The 21,722-nt window shown below is 37.9% G+C and overlaps 2 protein-coding genes across 6 annotated transcripts in view; both read left to right on the top strand.

Moving 5' to 3' along the window:
- The first annotated feature begins 514 nt into the window (after positions 1 to 514).
- On the top strand, positions 515 to 21,667 carry HDAC10 (histone deacetylase 10). Of its 5 annotated transcripts, none has more exons than XM_080574834.1 (21): positions 515 to 620; positions 1,629 to 1,695; positions 2,592 to 2,726; positions 4,648 to 4,744; positions 5,445 to 5,542; positions 5,620 to 5,724; positions 5,932 to 6,000; positions 6,649 to 6,775; positions 7,265 to 7,330; positions 7,692 to 7,751; positions 8,126 to 8,215; positions 9,418 to 9,524; positions 11,093 to 11,160; positions 11,674 to 11,944; positions 12,572 to 12,662; positions 14,206 to 14,291; positions 14,792 to 14,845; positions 16,996 to 17,080; positions 17,537 to 17,722; positions 19,164 to 19,323; positions 20,009 to 21,667. In XM_080574834.1, the coding sequence occupies exons 2-21, from the start codon at positions 1,631 to 1,633 to the stop codon at positions 20,032 to 20,034; spliced, it is 2,046 nt and encodes a 681-aa protein (XP_080430960.1). In that variant the 5' UTR covers positions 515 to 620; positions 1,629 to 1,630; the 3' UTR covers positions 20,035 to 21,667. The 5 variants fall into 5 exon arrangements, with proteins under 5 accessions (XP_080430960.1, XP_080430963.1, XP_080430962.1 ...); XM_080574837.1 differs by having other exon boundaries at positions 602 to 743; positions 11,746 to 11,944; XM_080574836.1 differs by having other exon boundaries at positions 602 to 743; positions 17,537 to 17,713.
- The window catches only part of TUBGCP6 (tubulin gamma complex component 6), a 30,659-nt gene continuing 28,945 nt past the window's right edge, over positions 20,009 to 21,722 (top strand). Inside the window, exon 1 of the mRNA XM_080574733.1 lies at positions 20,009 to 20,133. The gene's annotated coding sequence lies outside the window, so the exon portion shown is untranslated. The remainder of the gene's footprint in view (positions 20,134 to 21,722) is intronic.

The following is a 21,722-nucleotide window of genomic DNA, read 5'->3' as shown; positions in this document are numbered from 1 at the left end:
GAGGTCCCTTCCAACCTCGGCCAGTCTGCGATTCTAGTCTGAACTACTGAGGGGTAGACTCTTGTTACTCTGTAAAAACAGAGAAATAATTGTATTAGCTCGAGGTTTACTTATATATTTATTCCCCTTTACTTGAGAGGAAGCCCTGCTTTGTTTGTTTATTTGCTCTCATACTTGTTAATGTAATAAAAACTTAATAATACATGTAGTTGAACTATGTTTGGCATGCAAGTACTGTTCGAACAGTCAGACCTACTTTATGGAGCTCTTGCAAAGTAAAGTAGCCTTGGGGCAAATCTGTCATTTTACACGTGTTTTAAGGTCTCCTGTTCTACACCAACGCTACGTACAGCGGCATAAGCGCCAGCAAAACAAAAAGCAGGAATTTCAGCCGAGAAACTTCCATCCCTCAGCTGCCAGCCGCTCCGATGCCACATGCCCCCGCGGGAGGTACCCGCAGAGCAGCCTCGGCCGCCGCCCTGCGCCCTCCCTTTAGGGTTGGGGCGTTCCTTAGAAAATCTTCCGGCACCTCCGGGGGCCGGCGGCGAGGCGGGGGCTGCCCTCGGCCCGCCCCGAGCCGCCGGGGCGCTGGAGCCGCGGTGCCCGGGGAGCTGCGGGCGGTGTGTGCGGGGAGGCCGGGGCCGCCCTCCTGGGGGCCGGGAGGCCGCCTGCAGGGCCCCGGGGGCTGCTGGAGGCCGCGTGGGGTGGCTGGGGTTCCCCACAGGGAGGGAAGGAGGTAGCAGGTAGGGAAGGAGGGAGGCGGCGAGGGAGGGAGGGAGGCGGCGAGGGAAGGAGGGAGGCGGCGAGGGAAGGAGGGAGGCGGCGAGGGAAGGAGGGAGGCGGCGAGGGAAGGAGGGAGGCGGCGAGGGAAGGAGGGAGGCGGCGAGGGAAGGAAGGAGGCGGCGAGGGGCCCAGCTTGCCCGCGGTGCTGGGTTGACAGAGCCGCCGGCTGCTTCTGGACTGCAGTGAGGTGGTGCTGCGTTTTGAGTCCTTTTTCTCTGCATCTGGTTTTGTTTTCTTAAATAAATACCTCTAATGGTTTTTTGTTTGTTTTTGAAAGAAAGAAGTTTTAAACGCGGTAAATCCCTGTATTGTGGGATCTGCGGTGTATGTAATCATATTATTCCGTGGCTTTATACCTGAAGTTTTCATGAATGCTTGTTTTGTTTCATGTCAGCTCTGGCAGGTGACTATCCCCATGTAATGCCTGGGAGAAGGCATGCACAGGCCTGACGTCAGCTCATCTGCAGCCTTCAAAAGGCCCGTAGCCTGGGCTAGAGGGGCTTGGAGAGCTCGTGCAACCCCTCACCTGCCCCAGAAATACCTCTGCTGAGGCCTTGAGTGTTGAGATAACCAGGAATCCTGCCTGTGTGAGGCCAGCATCCAGATCTCTGCCGTCAGTTTTTGCACTCATGCCTTGCTAACCAGTCTTGTCGGGGTTCCTCCTAAAGGGTTTTCTTTGATTTCACTTTGTACTTACAAAGTCAGAAGTGCACAATCCTCATACAAGCAGATACGCTGTGTACACATATTCTCACTAGCTAGTACAATATTAAGCTTGTTTTATTATACATTTGTTTCTAGCCTGAAATATGCATCTGGGGATTTTTGTTTTGTTCTATCTATAGCAATGGCTTCAGGAACAGCATTGATTTATGATGAGGAAATGACCAGTCATAAACTACTTTGGAATGAGTAAGTCAATAACGTCCTGTCCTTCTTATGAATAGGTTCTTATTAGGCTTTCTAAGAGAAATATCAAGTGAATGAATTCTTTGTAAATGTATTATGAAAAGTCTAGTGATAGATATCCTGTCGTTTTCCTAGTAAACAGAAAGTCTATCCTTTTGCAGAAAAACTTTTTTAAAATTCTTAATTTGTGTCCAGATGCCATAATATTAATCTGAAGTTGGATTTGAGAAGCTGTAGCCATCCAGTCCAGGAAGCCTTAATAAGACAAGTCTTCAGCTTTAAGCATCTGAGCAAACCCCTAAAAAAAGTATCTCCAAAATAAAGTATTTTAAGCTAATTAAGTTGTTTATAAAGCTAAATATCATTGGATTCAGGGAAAAATATGCGGATATACTTACTTAGCTGAAACTCTTCAATTAAATTCTGTTAGAAATGTATATGTGCTGCTTGCTTATATTTATACGAATGAGACCAGTACCTGTGTTGTGCTTGAAGTAGAAGTCTGCTGTTATCTTCTCTCCCAAACCTATTTCTCCTTGGTTGACCTTCACTGTAACCTACAGTACATTTTCATTTTATTGTTCCTGTGTCTATAGTAGCCAATGCTACTTTAAGTGATGAGAGAAGAAGCAAAAAATGCTATTGTGATTCTTTTTATATAAGAGCAATACACTTCTTTTTGCTTACAGATTTTATATTATTATTTTTAGCACAATTCAAAACTGAAAAATATTTAAAGAATTCTTTTTTTTAGCTTGCTTTTTTTTTTTACTCTTACACATTCCTGTGAAGATATTGAATCTTTTCACAATGGGAAGTTAAAAGTTAGGCATTATTATTAATATTAGTAAGCTGTGCTGATGTGGTGCTATAGTAATATGATTATCACTTATTTCTAGTCCTATCTGTGATATCGAAGTGCCAGAAAGACTGTCAACCTCCTATGAGCAGCTTCAGTTTTACCATCTTGTGGAAAGATGCGTCCATGTGCCTGCCCGAGAAGGAACTGAAGAGGAGATCCTGTTAGTTCACAGGTCTGAAACTTATTTTCATCACCATTCAGATTAATCCAATGAAATAACATCTGTCATGTCTACCTCCAGATTATATTTTGCTCCATTTGAAAATGGAGGTCTGCTCTAAAACGGAATGACTTCCAGTAATTTCAGTGGCAATGTGTCAGACTTGTTGTTGTACAAACAATATATGTATACGTATGGTTTAGGTGGTGAAGTATGAATCTGCTGTTCTACTAAATCCTCATTCTCACTCTGGGTTCTTGAGCAATGAATGCTGTTTTATATATAGTATTAAAAGTAAGCTTCTAATAAAAATTGGAACAGGACATTAAGAAAAAGTGGAAAAAAAATGATATTTCTTTAGAAAGATGATAACCGCCTCTTTTTCCCAAAGATGTGATGGTAACCAGATTCAGCCAAGAGTTTAGATTACTCAACAAGTCCATGGTGCTATGGCAGGCCTGATGTTAAGCTAGGAAGTCACTTCAGAGGTCGGGGTCCAGGTCCAGATCAGTGGGGTTCATGGCTGGTCACAGATATGACTACTCAATGCAACTACAGCGTAGCCAAGAGTGAGAGCCTTACCTTAAAGCAGCTCCCAAGGAGGGGAAGCCTTTGCCAAAACTTCTAAGCAAAGCTGTTTGGAGAGTTGTTTGGAGAGTTTTCCTCAATGGAGGCTCCTTCTAGCTCGCTCTTTCAAGTCCACCAGCTGTACCATCTCTAAACGGGTCCTGAACCCAGCAGCAGAACCCCAGGGAGGGAAGGGTTGTACTTGGGGGCCCTGACACTTGTGACAGGGACCATAGCTTGATCCTGAGTCATGCTTAAATTTTCAGATTCCAGAGCAGTATTTTTCCTCAGAATGTATGTGTTAGAATGCAGTTAGTTCTGTGTACCAATGTAATTTATTTTCATAGTATATATGCTGCTTCTGGAGTACTGAAGAGACTTGATGACTGTACCCTGTTTAGATGTTTCTTCTAGATTACATGGGGCAAATAAACTCACAAAGGTCTTGTTTTGGTTTCCATAGGTAAGCTAAAGATAATAGACCTCTTTCCTTTTTAAAGCACTTTCAGGTTTAGACAAGTATGTAACTCCTGCAAAAATGTTTCGTTTGCATTCACAGTCAGGTATGAGGCTGATGATAAAGTTAAACTAGTAATTATACAGACACTCAGGTTCAGACTGGTTTATTCCTGTTAACACCTTCGTTTTGTAGCCATTGTTTAGCTTACTTTCCATTAGGCAGCACTACTGTGTCTGTCTCACTTTGTTGTGAAATTCTGCTTGCTTTGGTGTTCCACCTAGGGGAAAGCATCTATGGTCATTGTAATCCTGGCTTAGGACACATAGCAGAGTCGATGTTGTCAGCATCCATTTCCAGCTCACTCCACAACAGCAAGAGGGCAGTGACAGAGAGTTATTGGAATGCTGATTCTAGTGCCTTAGCACTTATTGCTCTCTTGAACTAGTGAAAAAAAAAGAGTTACTACACACCTGATAAGGGATTCATTCAGATAATCTGTTTTCCATGAACAGAGGAGGACTAGAGTTGTAATTCACGTGCTGATGACTGCCAGAATCCTAGTTTAGTTGTTGTTGGGATGGAATCTTTATGTAGCGTGCGTTGCAAAACAGATCACTGCATAGTGAATAAACAGCCTTTTTGTGCTAACAAGACTAAGCCCTTTTACCACTGGAAAAGGGAGAATAATAATTGTCATATTCTTATGACATCCAAGAACTCTTGCTTTCATAGCGCTCCTGATTCTCTTCGCTGTATCCTGCAACTGGTGTTCCAGAGTATTGGATGTGTGAAGTCTCAGAGAAAAGCCCCTTTTAACATATGTTCTGTTTTCATTACATTTTGCATTTAAAGCTATAAGTTGATTTGCTTAATTAAGTGTTGTGTTATTCTCTCTCTCGTCTGCAGTTCAGAACACTTGGAAGTTGCAAAAAGCACGCAGAAAATGGGTGAAGAGGAACTGAAAAGAGTGTCTGGGAATTATGATGCTTTTTTCTTTCATCCGGTGTGTAAATTAAACTACTTCCTCTATTGGGAGTTGCACATATTTGTATTGTTGCATCTGTGTGACAATTTGCTAAGTAGGGGAACATTGGCAATAATTTTTTTTTGCCGTCTAAATATATTTGCATGTATTTATGACATTATTATAATTTGTTTCCAATTTCATGTAATGCTGTAATTTAAACTGGTTAAGTGTTCTGACATCTATTCTGTAATCGCATTGTACCAGAATAGCAGCACACTGCTCAAATTTTTTCTCTTTTTTCTCTTTTTTCTCTTTCTACTACATCATTGTAAGCCATTAGTGGCCTGCAAATCATGTTTTAATAACAGTCACTCTTAAATGCTGTGCCAGATAATGGAGGGGAAGGCCTTTCTGTTTTGCTTCTGTAAGATTTTGTTCCTTATTTTCAGAGATGCCATGTTAATTCAGTAGAACTAGTTAGTTCAGTATATACATCTCACGTTTCTTACCTCCTCCAGAGAGAACATCCTCGTAAAAGATACAACAATCACAGATAAACCTGGTAGAGAGCACATTGGAACTTGTGTTGTAAAATTCTGCTTTTAGCTAACTGCATGCAACTTCAATAGGGTAGACTTATGTCTATTTCCTGTTGGGGTGCAAAGCATGTCGTTTGTGATTAGTCTAAAACAAGCCGATGAATGATTGATGCTAACTATGAGATTCTCTTTTTCAGAACACTTACCGCTGTGCCAGACTAGCAGTGGGAGCAACTTTGCAACTAGTGGACTCTGTGATGTTAGGAAAAGTCTGCAATGGAATGGCATTAGTAAGGTAAAAAATAGGAGCAAGTCTTCACTTCGTACCAAAATTGCCTTTGTTGTGAGTAATGATATAAAACTTTGTTTTAGACCTCCAGGTCACCACAGTCAGAGAAATGCAGCTAACGGGTTCTGTTTATTCAACAACGTTGCTATTGCAGCAGAATATGCAAAATTGAAATACGGTCTACAAAGGTAGGTGCATGGACCCTGGAGAAGCTTTTCATGCGCAGTTATGGCATTTAGATAACCATTTGACATGATACCTTATTAGATTAATGTCTAGACCTTTCTGGGTGTCACATACCTTTTGGGTCATAAAATCTTATTTGTTCATCTGTATTTCCTTTAGTTCTAGGTGCTCTGGTTCTGCTGAATGTTTTATTTTACTAATCTTTGTAGAATCCTCGTTGTTGACTGGGATGTGCACCACGGGCAAGGAACTCAGTATATATTTGAAGAGGATCCAAGGTTTGAAGGATATTTTATTCTTTATGTTAGCTAGTTAAATATTGCTTGCTTCTGTAGAGAGTAAGATTCCTTATCTTTCTAAAACTAGAATCTTACAAAACATTGTTCTTGCTATTTTACTGACTGTTGTTTTTCACTTGTTATCAAGTAGAAGGAAAAATCTATCAAAAATAAATATTTAAATCTATTCTACTATAAAGGATAACAAACACAAAATGAGCAATATGGCTATCTTAGTTTGCCAGTAGTAAGATCTCTCCATAGGAGTATTTAGGTAATATCTCCGTTCTTTCTATTCAGGAATTTCTCAGTTTAAATATTCAGGAAGTATTTGGGTAAAACAGATGAGCTTTGTACTGTTTTCTGAAAAAACACAGAATTAGGTTCTAAAAACAAGTCTGCTCTTCTGAAAATGTCCTGTCTTTGGTCTGAAGGGAGTACATACAAGACGTTCTAGCAATTGTCCTAGGTTAATTTTGATATAGGACCTCCTGTACCAACTTCTGCAGTCCAGGACTGTTTAGAGAAAGAAAGGGCAAAGGCTGATTCTGTCTTCATGCTTTCCCTCAGTAAGTCTGCTAAGTTCAGGACATAAAGTCAGTCTTGGAACCTTTTTGTGAAGTTAGATTTGTTTCTTGTATGTTTCAGTGTTTTGTATTTTTCCTGGCATCGGTACGAACATCAAGAATTCTGGCCATCTCTCAAAGAATCTGATTATGATGCTGTAGGTTTGGGAAAAGGAAAAGGCTTTAATATAAATTTGCCTTGGAATAAGGTAAATGTTGCTTACAGCACAATAAAGGAAATGCAAAGCTTTATTTCTCATGCATTAGGTAACACTTTCTGAGAAGTGCACTACTTCACTTGGTTGGCAGATGTCTTAGCACAGTGTACCTCATTTCTGTCAGTGGAATATCTGCAGAGAAACATGGCTCAGAATGTGATTATTTATTTTTTTTAAAATGAGGGAGGGACAGACATGCACATTGTTTTTTTTCTTCAATATCTTGCCTAGCCATCAAATCAAAAAGTGTTTCAGAAGACGATTACATTCATCTTTGTTCAGCGTAGAACTGAAGCTCATACTTAAGACTAAAAATGCTGTATGTGTATGCACTTAAAGTACATGGAATTTGTTTTACTGTCTCGTATGGTTGCCTCATCTTTAACTTATGATACTATCTTTCCCTAAAGTCATGAAGAACCTCAGAAAAATCTGTTATTCCAACAGGAAGATCTGACCTATATTTCTCACATTTTGCAGGTTGGGATGGGAAATTCAGATTATCTTGCCGCATTTTTTCATGTGTTGCTTCCAATGGCTTTTGAGGTACTTTTTTACTGCTTTGTTTTTTTGAATAGCAAAATCAAAGGCTATTTCATAAGTACCAGTGAATATCTTGTAGAAGTGCAGTACTCGCCAGTAGCACAGTTAACACGTAATTTCTGCTGGTATGAATGATGTCCTGATCAACGTAATAATGTTTACGAAATGTTAGTGTTGAAATATTCAGTACAAAGCTCTGCAACTTTTCCATCAAGAATGAAAACAGTCTAAATGGGTAAAGTTACTTTTTAATTCAAGGAGAGTATTTGTGTTTATGGTCTGGCTGAAATAATAGCTGAATGTGGTGTGGTTGAAATCCAGTGCAAAATACAAAGGAATGTGCTGCAACTCTGTTTTATTACAGTTTGATCCTGAACTGGTTCTTGTCTCCTCTGGATATGATTCAGGAATTGGAGACCCTGAAGTAAGTAACTTGCTGTGGTTTGTCTTGTCAGTCATAAAGGTGTTTGTAAAATATTCCTGCAGCTTTAATGTCCAGTGAAAATTCTAGGTGAAATTCACTTATGACCAAGCTAAAAATACACGTATGAGTCTTTAAGCTGACCCCAGCTCATTAAATACTATGAGACCTGTAAAGACAAATTATCCAGGCATAATTACTGCATCATTTTTTGCACCTTTAAAGCAGTTGGTTCAGCATTTTGTTAAATACAATCAGAGGTGAGTGTTCCAGTATTCTGACTCAGTCTCATGTATTTCAGATTGTCTGTTTTGTTTTTTTTCACCAATGTTTTTGATTCGGGGTTTCATCTCTTACAAATGTTTTCTTTGATTTAGGGGCAGATGAATGCCACTCCTGAGGTTTTTGCCCACCTTACCCATTTCCTGATGCAGTTAGCTAATGGAAAACTGTGTGTCATCCTAGAGGTAAAGACTTGAAACTTAGCAAAGTCATTGCTTCTTTTTATATCTATTTGAGAATCAGGAATACAAAAATGGCAAAGATTTGACAATGCCCTTAAGACAACACATTTCTTCTAATGCCTAAGAGCTGTGGTTTTTTTTGTTTTTGTTTTTTTTAACTTAAAACATTGAAATGGAGCATATGGTCATTGTTCCAAAAACACATCCTTAACAGATGTGTTCAGTTCTTGTGTGCAGTGACTGTAGACTGCTGCTCTGGACAGTCCCCAATGCATTAAAATGTATTTACTGAATAAACTGCATTACCAATGTTTCTGCAATTTTGTCTTACTCCAGAAGAGTTTTAAAAACCTATAACATAAATAAACAGAGCTCTTGCTAAACTTGCTTAGATGTTTTTAATCAAAGAAGTAGATCTTTTTGAAGAGCTCTCTTTTAAAAAAAAAAGTTTCCTCATTTTGAAACCTACATTTCTACTCCCCTTTTGCATGTTAGAAAAATGGTAACTTTTCAGGTAAATAACTTTGTGGATTTATTACTGCCAACAAGGTCTCCAAGACTGAATTGTTTAGGAATTGATTAACCTCTGCTTTGCTTGACCTGTCTTCTGTCATCCTTTTCTTCAGCAGGTTATTATAGATACTTCTGTCTGCTAGCTGAAGTACAGATAAGCATCCCCTCATGATACAGATGATGTGACGGCTCTGCAGGTGCTATGCAGGAAGCAGTCTATCGTCTTTATTTCAGCAGTCTTAAATCTATCTTCAGTTCTTCTCCACCTTCTGCCAAATCATCAGGACAGGCATATCTTAAGTGTCAGGCTGTGGGAGATTTCCCTTGTGCAGATATTTTAGAGGACAGTGATAGCATTTACCTACTCAGGACTCTTCCAAAAGAATTGTAGAAAGTGGCATGCAATGGAGATGGATGTAAGAAAGAATGTTTTTAGGGTTTTCAGGGCATCTGTTTTCCGAAACAAACCACAATAAAGTGAGTTGAGTCATGGGATGCCAGTGAAGTTCAGCAAGTAGCCTCTAACTTAGTAATTTTCAGTATGAAAACAGTGACTTAGGTATCATCAAGTAGATGCATATCTTCTTCCATTTATGTGAATTCAGATATATTTCAAAAGTTTATTTCCTGTGATGATTTTCAGATTTCACAACTACTTGTTCCTTATGTGGTACCAAATACTTCTTTTCTAGGGTGGATATCACTTGAAGTCCTTGTCTGAATCAGTCTGCATGACTGTAAAGACTTTGCTTAGAGACCCTATACCTCAAGTAACTGGAGAAATGGCCCCTTGCCTAAGGTAAGCGTGTGAATAATTTTAGACTAACCCTTGTGTTTATCAAAGAGACTGAAGATATGCATGCTTTGAATACTTTGCTGACACAAGGTTTTATATGATGCTTTATAGGATATTATTTTCTGCTTTGGATAACTTGCTTTCTGAAAAAATCATCCAAGATGCAGTTTTGCATACTTCTGTTTCTGAAATGATTTTGAGTTTCAAGAAGTTCTTAATGACTGACATAATCTTATGCTATTTATCCTTGGGCCTTGTTACCCTGCAGAGATCCTTCTCAGTGCTGAGACAGTCCTGCTGTAATCAAGGCAATGCCAGTTAGTAACAGCCAGCATTTTGGACAGTATGTAATTTCGGAGATTAGTTCTTCAGACTCCAGGACTACTTTAGTTGCAATAGCTGGAGCTGGCCTTTCTGCCATCGGTGAGAGCTGATGCTGTGCAGAGCCACTCGTGATGACTCCTTGAGTTTCTAGAGTTCGGAGCATTGAGGCCTGGGTTGCTAAAGCACTCAGCTGTAGTGTATCTGACCTAGTGAAGCATTCCAAGCCTTGGGCCTGAATCAGTCCTACATCTAAACAGTGTTTTTCTCTCTTCCTGTCTGTACCATCTCCTCCACATCTCCACGTTCTGTCTTCAGTCTCTCTCCTACCTCAATAGTTGTCCCATGTCTTTTTTCAGCAGTAATGCTACTCATGCATTTTGGTGTGTAGAAGCCAGCATGCACTACTTGACTATGTTAAGTAAAATTGAGATCAGTCAGGGAAGCAGCGTAGGTTACAAGGGCTGGTGGGCAGAATTGGATTTGGTATACCCCAGTGGAACAGAGATGGTTCCTTTGCTCCCAGTGCACCCGATAGTACTCGTAGCACCTCTTTTTTTCTCCTCTGCCAATTGTAATCTATCAGGTTGCTATCATCCTAGGTAATACAGAGTCAATTACATATTCACCCGTTTTATCAGTCCAGCACCTGAACACCTTACAGATTATCTCCATATATGCAGAATTTGTCCTGGATTTCCTGTGATGTGAATGATGTTTGTATGACAGGTAGTATAAAGGGGCCATTTGCCTGTAGTGCTAACAGTGGTAATAAAAAAGAGTTCAAGAATAGCAAGGAATGTGATCTACTTGTTTTCTGCCCCCCTTTCAATCTCTCTGAACAGGTAGCTTTTGAGTGAATTTAACTACCTCTGTACATTCTGTAATCTCTGATGAGATGATAAAATCTCTGACAGAGCAGAGAAGGACATAAAATCCTGCTTTTCCTGAAGTCAGGGACAGCTGTGCTTCCTCCAGCAGCAGTCAGGATTTCACTCAATGTGTGTAAATGCGTTTACTTAAAAGGCACATGCTGCACATGTTCTTCACTTCCCTTTTATAACTCTTGCATCTAATCTTTCCAAGAGATCTGGCTATTGACTCTCATTCTCTTTATTTTTCTGTTCTGTGTTTTCGGAATAGACCAGAGCTTGTTCATTTTCAGTTATGTGTTTTGTTTTTCATTGAGGTAGATTGTGTTTCCTGTACTTTCGTTGCTGCTGATACTGTTAAACCTGTTTCTCTTATAGTGCTATTGAATCTATTCAGAATGTGAGAGCAGCACATAAACCCTACTGGAAATGGTTGATGTATGAAGGTAATTAAATGTGATTGGTAAATTAAATCATACAGAAATCCAAAATGATTATTTCCTCTGGTTTAAAGGAATTGAAGTACCAGTGGTTTGTCTAATGATTGGTGAAGCACTGTGAGGCTTCATACAGGGCCAAGCCCTCAACTGGTCAGAAAAACAAACAAACAAACTGAAAAACAACAACAAAAAAAATTTTATTAACTGATGAAGCTGTCAAACATCACACCAAAAAGTAGTGCTTTAATATCTTTGTTTGAGTATGCTGTTTTCTGTGTGGAGAAGAAAATGGAGGTAAGGTTTATTATTATTGTTTGTGACCTGTCATTAGATTAAAAAGAAATGTAGCATCGTTGAAAAAGTAACATCTGTGGCAGGAAACATTGTAGTTAGTGCATGGAAATAAGTACACCCACTATGAGTATAGGTGTACTTTGTTTTGTAACTAAATGTAAGTAAATATTAACACCCTGCTCCAAAAGAAATGCATGTGAAACCCCTCTTTTTTTTTTCCTCTAGACACATCATTTTTGCATAATTTGAGCACCAAGTCGCACTTACCAAAGACAACTAATACCAATCCCTCTACAGACCATGAAGATAAGATAACTAACAACAGTGAAGCTGTCAAAATAGAAAGATTTCTGGAATTGCACATGAGAAATATTCTATTTCCAGTGCCTCCCATCAGAACAGCAACAACTGAGTCAAAAGCTTCATCGTACTTGCTCCCAGCACCTGTTTGTGTGGTGAAGGAAATGGACAAAAACAAAGTGAAATCTCTTGTCAGGTTGGTCCTATTTATTTAATTCCCATCATGATTGTAAGGATGAGAGGTCTTGGTACAGACTTTCATCTAGTTTAGTCTCTGCCATGGTCTTCCTGGCCTCAGTCTATTCAGTCATAACCAGAATTACTTTGAAAAATGAAGAAATCGGTGTTCGTTATCAACCATATCCTTACAGTCCTTTATAAAACTAATCAGAATATTTGAGAGAAAATTATTTCAAGAGAGAACAGTGCAAATGTGTTCATTTAGAAAGAGGTTTTGTTAGGAAGATGCCTTAAAGCTCTGTGTTCACTTTTAGCTGAAAAAAAAAATCGGACCAGACTGGTCTGATTTGAGAAGCTTGACTTTCTAAGTTAGCAAGTCTAGTTCTGTCAGAATTCTATTTCATGAATATATCATCAGGCATCTTTTGTTTTCTTTCCAGTGCAGAATGGAAACAGGTTTAGGGAGCTCGAGATTGTCAGGCAAGAGTGTTGTCATCTTCCTGCCAGGGCTAGGTCTTTGAGAGTGAATGTGTAGCAGCGTCTGTACAAAATGTACCCTGTCAGCAGTAACTGCAAAGTACTGTTAGACAGTGTTCTCTTCAGAAGCATAGCCTAGTTTTTCTCCATATAATTTATTTTACAGTGACTTTTACGCAGACCTTGTGAAAGAGGACAAAACCTTGCACTCTCTTGGCAGTATGTTGGCCATCCTAGATAAAATACTGAAGAAGGAGGTAAGAATAACGTGCTTTAATCATGAGGGTTGGAGGAGGGGGTGTATTCCTCTGATTCCTGCTTCTACACTGTCATCTGGATATTAGTTACTATGTAATTCACAACCCCACTAACCTCATCTGGACTGTGCTAGATAACGAGTGAATATGCAACATGAGAAAACATTTAAGAATAGTTGTTAACCCCAAAACGTTGTTCTAATTATCTTTGGGCCAAGATATTGTCCAGCTTTGCTGCAGTCACAGCTTGTGAAGCCTTAAGAACTTTCTCATCGCTTTCAGACACACAGTTGATGCAGACATTCACTCTTCCAGCTGCTGGAGGCAGAAGGCTGTGTATCAAGCACCAGTGAGCAGCAGCAAGAAATCAGAGCAAGAGATCTCAATTTTTTTCCTGTGTGAATGCAGAGTTTTGCCTTCAGTCTTTAGAAGAGACTTTACTTCTGCATTACCCTGTATTATAAGATGCCATTCTACGCAAAGCTGTACACCCTTATCGTTATATATACACAATAATTTACTCGGTCCTTTGTTTTCCTGCCCCTGATCGCTTTAATGGCATGGTTTACAACACCAATGTGTGCTGTGATTCTAAACAGAGTAATTCCAATTCAGTATTCTAATTCTTGCAGGGTCAGGAATGAAGATAAGGCAGGCTTAGACGTTGCAAGTTTATATTTATGTATAACAATTCTGAAAAGCAAAGAGAAAAACTGTAAGTTAAAAAAAAATACAAGATTTTTATTATGTTATAATAAATCAGTCTTTCTTTGAATGACAAGCTCTCTTTAAAGTGTCAAGCCAGTGAGGAAGACTTACCTGTCAGAATGGCCTCTTTCTTAAAAGCCTTCTTGCTCATGTTAGCCATGACTGTAAATTTCAGGGACAAGTTTCTAACGGTATAAGCTGCACATACCTCCAGGAAAGCCTATAAATAGATGCAAAAAATTACTGGTAAAAGGAAACAGAACTTGTCATGAGTTGCAGATGCTAAGCTGAGCTTTTTGTGTTGACAGATACAAAGAGGGAGAGCATGCATTATCTTTTTGCTTACCTTCCATGTAGAGCTCAAAGCACTACAGAACACAAATGAACACTTAAAGGTTGATGGCATAATACTGTCATTGTGTTTCCAGAAAGGAATAGCTTGCATAGGTTAAAGGAGGAGTCAGAGTTCAGGGACAGCCTCTTTTTCATTGTCTGTTTTTCTGGTGCAGTTTGCCTACTGGCCAAGTGAGTGTATCCAGTCCACAGACTATTGAGAGGAACGGTGAACACGACCTTCTCCTGCAAAAGCTTTTATTTACAGTTGCCTTTCAGCATAGCACCATGCTTCTGAAATAATACAACAGCTTTTGGCATAATGATCAAATGTGGCCTCTTTGTTGAAAACGAATTACTAACCTCTTAACCTCAGGATCCCTTTTGTGCAGCTTTGTTTGAGTGATACATATAAACAAGTAAAATTACAGTTGGTACAAATAAGGAATAACATGATCTTCTGCAGCATTAATTATTTCTGAATAAAAAATATATTTTGCAGGTATGCAATGGAATTGCAGATTCACCCACAGCTTCTGTTTCTGTTGATGTAGCACTAAGATATTCTGTTCATTTTGGATTTCAAAGGTGAATTTGAATCTTTTGCATTTGGTACCCTTAGGCAAAATGTAAAAATAAGGTAAAAGTGTATGAAATATGGAAAGTTGCCTTTGAAAAGCTTAATTTTGGAACAAATAACTTCTCCATGTGCATAGCATTTTCAATAGGCTGTACAGACAGTGTTGTATATGCCAGCAAAAATCTCTTGTGTTACCAAAGGCACAACATTTTTAAGGATGACTGTTGTGCTAGCCTTGTTTTCTTTGCCAGATTTCAACTGTCTTTGCCCTGAGGGCATTTTTTTGGCTTATTTTTTTTTCCACCCACAGGACTGGTGGGAGGGAGTTCCCTTGATCTCATAAATTTGTTTTCTTTTTACTTCTAATGAACCAAATTCAGAAACAATGTACATTCTGTTTTATGTCTAATCTACATGTAAACTCTTTAAACAAATTGCACTAATTGGGGAAAAAAAATACTTGCAGATGTAAATACATGTATACATGATTTTTCTTTGTGTTCTACAGAGTGCTTTGCATATTTGTTGGAGACATGCAGATTATACCAAACACAGAAGATGGGTGAGGCTTCTTTTTACTTTAAGGAGTCAAATCCCATAAGCTCTGTAAATGTTCATGAGTGTCCATATGTTTGATGAAATCTGCACTAAGGAATCAGTCGTGAGCTGATTTTAATTCAAGTTTAACCTGAAACAAAATACAAAGCAACCCAAAATATATCTCTAAGACAAACTTCTATCTCTAAATGACACCATGTGAATTTTAATAGCAGGTTTAAAGTATAACCCTTCTATATCAATCACAACTTGGATTTTTACTGAAAACATAATATTGAAAGTACAAAGTAATAAAGAAAGCAAGTATTTAAAAGGGAAATTTAAAATAAGTTGAGATATGAAAGAAATATACATGATATTAAAATCACTGATAGAAATGAAAGTGTGTATGATCAAATTAAAATCACCAATATGAAATACGCTATTACAGATATACAGACTGTGGTCTGAATCTGCCTGCTTGTGAACCACACGTGAGGACTGATCAGGATCTGTTGTAGCCCTGCAGTAATTGCAAGAGGCATATAGAATCATAGAATCATTAGGGTTGGAAATGACCAGCAAGATCATCTGGCCCAACCGTCCCCCTACCACCAGTATTACTCACTAAACCATGTCCCTAAATACCATGTCCAACATTTCCTTAAACACCCCCAGGGACGGTGACTCCAACACCTTCCAAGATGAACCATATCTCTAAGAGTATTTTCTTAGTTTGTATTAATTAAATCAGGAGTCGAGCTCTGTGCGGGAACCTCTTAGTTTAACATACAGCTCTGTCCATCCTGCAAAAAGGAGAATGTGAAGTTCACTCTTGACAGTTTTCAGCTAAGCAACATTGATTTCACATGTGGATCATATCCCTGTTGGAGATACTCCTGTAGACGTGTACTATCAAATTAAATCAGTCCGTTTTTCTGTCTGGGAATACCCGTATAAATCATGCTGTAACTCATGTGTTTTTGTTTTTTTTTTCATTTATTATCTTTTAAAAATTGCCTTGTTTAGGAAAAGAGAACAAGGATGTGATTAGTAGTTGTAAAGAGAAGTAAAATAAGGAAGGAATAAAATCATGCAGCAAATAAGGAACTTTCACAAATACAATAGATCTAGTAAAATTCCAATGATTTCATGGCCTGCTGCTGTTCCTTCTCAAGAGCAAAAATAAAGTAGTCCTAATCACTTTTTTACTCATTTACAGAAGCCCTAATAAAACCAGACCCATTTCTTCTATGCCTCAAATCTTGTGTAGCCATCTACACATCACCAAGTGGGTGTATGACACTACAGAATCAACTTAGTACATTTATATTCAAAACTTACTAATAAACAGTTTGCATATGTTGCAAACTATGTGTTTGTTGTTTGTTTTGTCCTAGTATTTCAGCACTGCGGTTTCTGAAAACGTGGAGATTATGAGAGGGAATGGTAACAGGCATTTAACATATAGCAGTTTAAATTATGACCCAGCGTAGCATTAGGACATGACAGGTAGTATCCAAATGTTCTACAAAGCCACACTCCTTAAACTTCCCTCTTTCTGATGTTGTGTCATCTGCTTCTTTAAAAATCCCATGTCTGTCTCACTCATAGACTTTTCACTCACTGCTTCAGATGAAAAAACATAATAAGCAACACTTCCACCCAAAAAAAAAGCACAAAAAGGAAAAGGTCAGTAGGTCTCAAAGAGATCAGATGGAAAGCAAAAACATGAGAGTTTTGCAACAAAAACCTAGCACACAGTTATGGTGCTGGTAACTAGCATAAGCTAGGGTCTGAGAACCAAAAAGCAAAATAACTTGGTTCTTCATATACGTTAAAATATGTGCTCTGTAATTTCAGAGTATAGTGTGCTTGCGCTGAGTTCCTTATTGACAGTCATCTTTACTTCTCTATATCTTTCTTTGCCAATTCCCATTCTTCTTAAAAGTGATTTGCTTATAGTCTTTAATACTTTTTAAAAGTATTTTTTAGTATCTTGAAAAAGGTATGATTTCAATTTTAATTGGTGTTTACATGATGGCACATTATGATGCAAATAGTTATTTGCTCTTGAGATATGACTTAGTATTTAAGGAATGGTGGAAGAAGGGAGATATTTTTATCTCACTGGAAGTTGTTGGTGAAGTACTGAGATGTGGCTTTTGATTACAGAAAAGTACTTGTGATAAATGTTTGCGAGAAAGAACAATCTGGAAAGATCGGCTCTAAATACTTTATTTCTCTGAACTGGAAAGAGGTAAGATTAACTTTCTGGAAACAATATAAGATAAAAACTTTTTTTATAACAGAAAGATTAGAATATATTTACAGATTAATAAAATGGCACTGAGAATTACTGCTCTCACTGTAATTTGCACCTTTGAAAATACTTTCTTTTTTGATCTTTCCATGGTGCTACTCCTTAACAGATCTTTAGTGTGTATTAGAATGCATAGGTTGGAGGGAATATCCAGTGGCTACTGTATTTTATCTTCAAGAAGGCAGAGTTACCACGTAAGACACTAAGAAAAATACGAATAATCAATATTGAACAAAGCTGCATGTTTAATATAAAGATTGCTGCGAAAATAGATCAGTATCCTGTTTCCTAGGTCAGTAAAAAGCTTTTTGAGGTGCATGTTATGTTTTTTTATCCTCTATGGGAATTAGGGGCTTTAAATTTGTGCTAAACTCTTTCTCATTGCTGTTAAAGGATGCTGACAGGAGTGACTTCTTTTCTGCTGTACTTGGATTCATTCTTCCTGTAGCATACAGTTATCAGCCCAACTTGATAGTAATAGCTGTTGGACCAAACAGGAGCATTGGAATAAGTGGAATTTCTCTTCTTTTTGGTTTACTACAAGGACTAGCAGAATCTCGAATTCTTGCGGTGATTGAGGTAAGAAGTGGTGCTAAGCCATGCTACTTCAAAGTGCGCAGTGCAGAACCCAAATCAAGCAGCAGCATGGCTGCTGTGTACTGCTTCGAGATGCTCCGTTGAAAATACTGGCTGGTTGGTACCTCTGAGTTCATTCCACAAACAGCCCAAGTTTCTCTCTGGCTTGAGACCAAAGGCAGACAGACACACACCAAGGTGTAGGCAGCCCATGTGACTGAGAAGCCGAGGCACGAATGCAAGGCCTGAACTAGTGGTTATATCTGTACACAACAGATACTGTTGTGACTGTTTGCCTCAGTTTGGAAATTAGCTTCCCTTTGCACGTGAAGTGCCAGTGAGCATGTCTTCCATGAACTTGTTTAATCTCTTGAACTCAATTTACACTCTCGGTCTATGCAGCATCTTGTGACTGTAACAGTTTCTCTGTGTTCTCTGTGTGTCCTGTGAAACAGTAATTTCTGGTTGCTTTTGTGCTTTCTAGTTCTTTATTCGGAAACAGTGAATAATTCATGTACATAATTTTATTCTAAGCTGTTCCCCAGTAACTATCCAAATAAAGACATACCATTCATTAAGCTGCCAATTAAGTGGATTTTAACATATTTATTCTGTAGTGCTCTCAAATGCTATCTGTTTTAGTTTACAATGTTGATATGTAAATTGTCTAAGCCAATATAACTTGATATAAAGTATACTGAAATAGTGCATGTGCCCATTGCTAATTAGGAGTACGAAATAGAAAATCTAGTTGATAGACTGAAGGGTAAATTCAGAGATAAATAGAAAGCTAGACAGACATCTTTAAGAATTGACTGAGACACTTCCACTGGTGCTCTGCAGGTAGCTCCAGAAAAGGATTAATGTGCTGAGATATTCTAATGCAAGTGCTTGGCTTTTTAGAATAACTGAACAACTGTTTTTACATTTTAAAAATAAAATAGAGAGCAGTCTTCCAAATAAATGTTAATAATCTTCATGTATGAGGGACACCAGAATATAACTTCTGAGAGCAAATTACATCGATTTAGGAATGTCATTGTGTCAGGAGTTCAAAAAGAAATCATTACTCAATGAAGCAAAATGTGTCACTGTTTTCTGCAGATAGAAAGTAAATGATGCAGCAGCTCTATTCTTCCCTTTCCTTCCTTTTTAACATTTTCTACATTTAATCTAGCATTATTTCTTTTTAGTCACAGAAGTAAATCTGAGATTCTTTCTCTACTTGAAAAAAAAAAAGCTTTAAAGTGATTAACATAAATTTACCTTTTTCAGAAAAAAAATACCTGTTTTGACACCTTTTTATTTGAAAATTGAAAGTTGCTCATTCATGTTGCTAATACTAGCAAGTTAATCACAAAAGCTTGTTTGAAACTCTACCAGGTATTATTGAAATGCAGAAAGTTTGTATTGAAAGGGTATTTTCTATTTTCTTCTTAAACAGGACACAGATGTAAATCTAATGCAAAGTGTAGCCAAAGCACTAGCTGGTGCTTCTGTGCCTCACATTGGAGCTTATGTACCTCTCACCCAAGAAAAAGTACGTAAAATAAAAATATTAAAAGACCAACTTCAGCAGGAATGGAAAATGCTTCAGTGCTCAGGTAACTCATCTTTAGTTCTTATTAATATATATGTTTTTAAAGAGATGACAAAATACAACCAGTTTCTCTTAAGTCAATGGGACATTGAAGTTGGTGAGAGCACGTTGATCTAATGTGAGCAGTATGAAACTAGGACTGCCTTTGATTCTGCCCACTGGGACAGAAGGCACTGAATTTCATAGCATAGGAACTGTACCCTTGGGAACTCTGAATGTTGTTACTCCAAAATTTTATAATATTTATCCTGACATAAAACTACCAAAATATGTGTTTAAAGAATGGTTAATAATGTGGCTCTGATTGCTAATGTGTTTTCTGAATGCAGTGTTGAATCAGGTAACATTTTTAAATAACTGGAAATAATTTTGATTAACTCAGTGATTAGTTGTGCTTAAAGGACATCCACAAGCAGTTGAAAAGCAGGTATGCCAATTGTATAGGAATCATGCAGGTATTAGGCAAACAAATTTCTGTTGAATAATCTTTGGCTTTGTTGTTAAAGCAGAAAATTTATAAACTTAAACAATGGTAAAGGTGGGCATCTCTCTTTGAAAGAAAGAGCTCTGCTTGCTTTCAGAAAAGATTGCCAAGAGCAGTGGTCTGGTTCTAATAAAGGTGTTCTTATGGACTTGGGAATTTTGGTATGAGCTTGATTAATAACTGTTAATCTTATTGTTCTTTTCAGTGAAGGATGGGATTTCAAGTAATTGACTTCAATTTAGAACCGTATTACCCAACAGAAGGAAATGTATCACTATTAATTTTGCCTTTTAAATCATCGGTGGAAAAAATGGTTGATCTCTAAACAGAGTAAGAACCATTCACAGTTGTCTACTGTTTTTAAAATACTTAAAATTCACAATTTCAACTAGAGCATTGTGCTTGTAAATTCTATACCCGCACCAATTATGCAAGACTGACACTTGAAGCCTACCTACTCCCATGCTTCATTGCTACAAATTGGCACCTGTGTTATTTGTGACTGCAAAGTCTGATTGCACATGCAGTAGCTTGACTGTATGAATGCTAAAGTAGTCCAGAAGACAGGAATCTGAAATGAGCAATCGTACAAGCCAAACATTCCAAAATTACTCAACATCAAAATGCTTGCACTGCTGCCATTACCACCATTTCATTGGAATGGAAGTTTAAACGTAACAATGAGTCCTTTGGATTCGTGAATTTTTCCTATGACTTAAAGGATTCACCAAATACAGTCTGTTCTTTAATTTCTCTGGTCACTCAGTTGCAGAAGTTAAGAAAGAAAAGCAACTACACAGCTATAGTTTCCTAGATCATACCTGTGTGGTTGAGACTAAATTTGATTTCCTGAACTATATAGGGCATGTGGAAAAAAATATTTTGCACATATAAAATTACAAATACATAATTGAATAAAGCAGTGTAAAGATTAAAATAAAGTTTACAACTTATATACATACTGTAAATATTCTGTGGATAGGGGACTTCATTCTACCCTCATTTCAAATGCAAATTTTCTCTATATAGCAAATAAAAAGCAACACCCCACCCCCCAATTTGGTAGTGGCCTAGGGGTAACATCATGTGAATACTCAAAATTATTGCCTCAGGAAATTTATTTAGCCATAATGTGTCTCATTTTTCAGCGTTCCAGGTACATTTTGTACTCATTTTCAGGAGTATTTTTCTGTGATTATGACTTCAATAATGTAAACTTTTGCTTTGAAACACTTAAAATTCTGTCTATGCATAATTAGACAGGATTCCTATAATTGTTGCTACTGGGGTCAACTACATATCATTTGAATAATTAGGTCAGTCTTCACAGTCCTGTTTTTAGAACTGTTCCAAGTGACACCCTTCTAGTTCAAACTGGTTTTTCAATTATGCTGAATGGGAAATGACATTTAATCCTTGAAAATTTTTGAATTGGAAATTATTTCAGAAGAGACTAAAATTTATGTCAAACGTTTTCAAGAGAGAAAGTTGAAGAACACAAGACATCCTGTTTCAGTTCAGAATTTCTTTAAAGTAAACTGAAGTTCTTTTTGGAGTTTGAAGTTACTCTGAATTGAAATCTGAATTAGGTTATCATATGTCAAAATGGGCTAGGTGGGCATCTGCCTAACTTGGGCTTCAAAAACTTTTAAAAATCAGAAGCATTGTAAGTGTATTCTTCTCCCTTCTACTCCCCTGGAGAAGAAAATCTGTGACAATTCAGCATTTCTGAGGAAAAAGCATTTTTCCCAACTGCCTTCATTAACTATTGAATTTCTATTGTCAGTCATGAGTGTTGTATTTTGTTACACATATATATTTAAGATGTCCATCAAAATTAATAAAACGTGAATCAAAGGGCAAACCCGTGTATTTTCATAGACCTAGGCTGCCACTACTGCTAGAAAGCTGCGCTTAGA

Source organism: Anser brachyrhynchus, assembly GCF_964034855.1.
Source record: "Anser brachyrhynchus genome assembly, chromosome: 1".
Classification (NCBI taxonomy): Eukaryota; Metazoa; Chordata; class Aves; order Anseriformes; family Anatidae; genus Anser; species Anser brachyrhynchus.
Note: the sequence above shows the minus strand (reverse complement) of the source record. Positions and strands in the feature narration are given on the sequence as shown.

Excerpts from the sequence above, each read along its gene's own strand:
- HDAC10 (XM_080574834.1), top strand. The coding sequence starts at position 1,631 with ATGGCTTCAGGAACAGCATTGATTTATGATGAGGAAATGACCAGTCAT. Across the intron at positions 9,525-11,092 it reads GAAATGGCCCCTTGCCTAAG|TGCTATTGAATCTATTCAGA; the intron begins GTAAGCGTGTGA and ends TTTCTCTTATAG. Across the intron at positions 12,663-14,205 it reads ATAAAATACTGAAGAAGGAG|GTATGCAATGGAATTGCAGA; the intron begins GTAAGAATAACG and ends TATATTTTGCAG.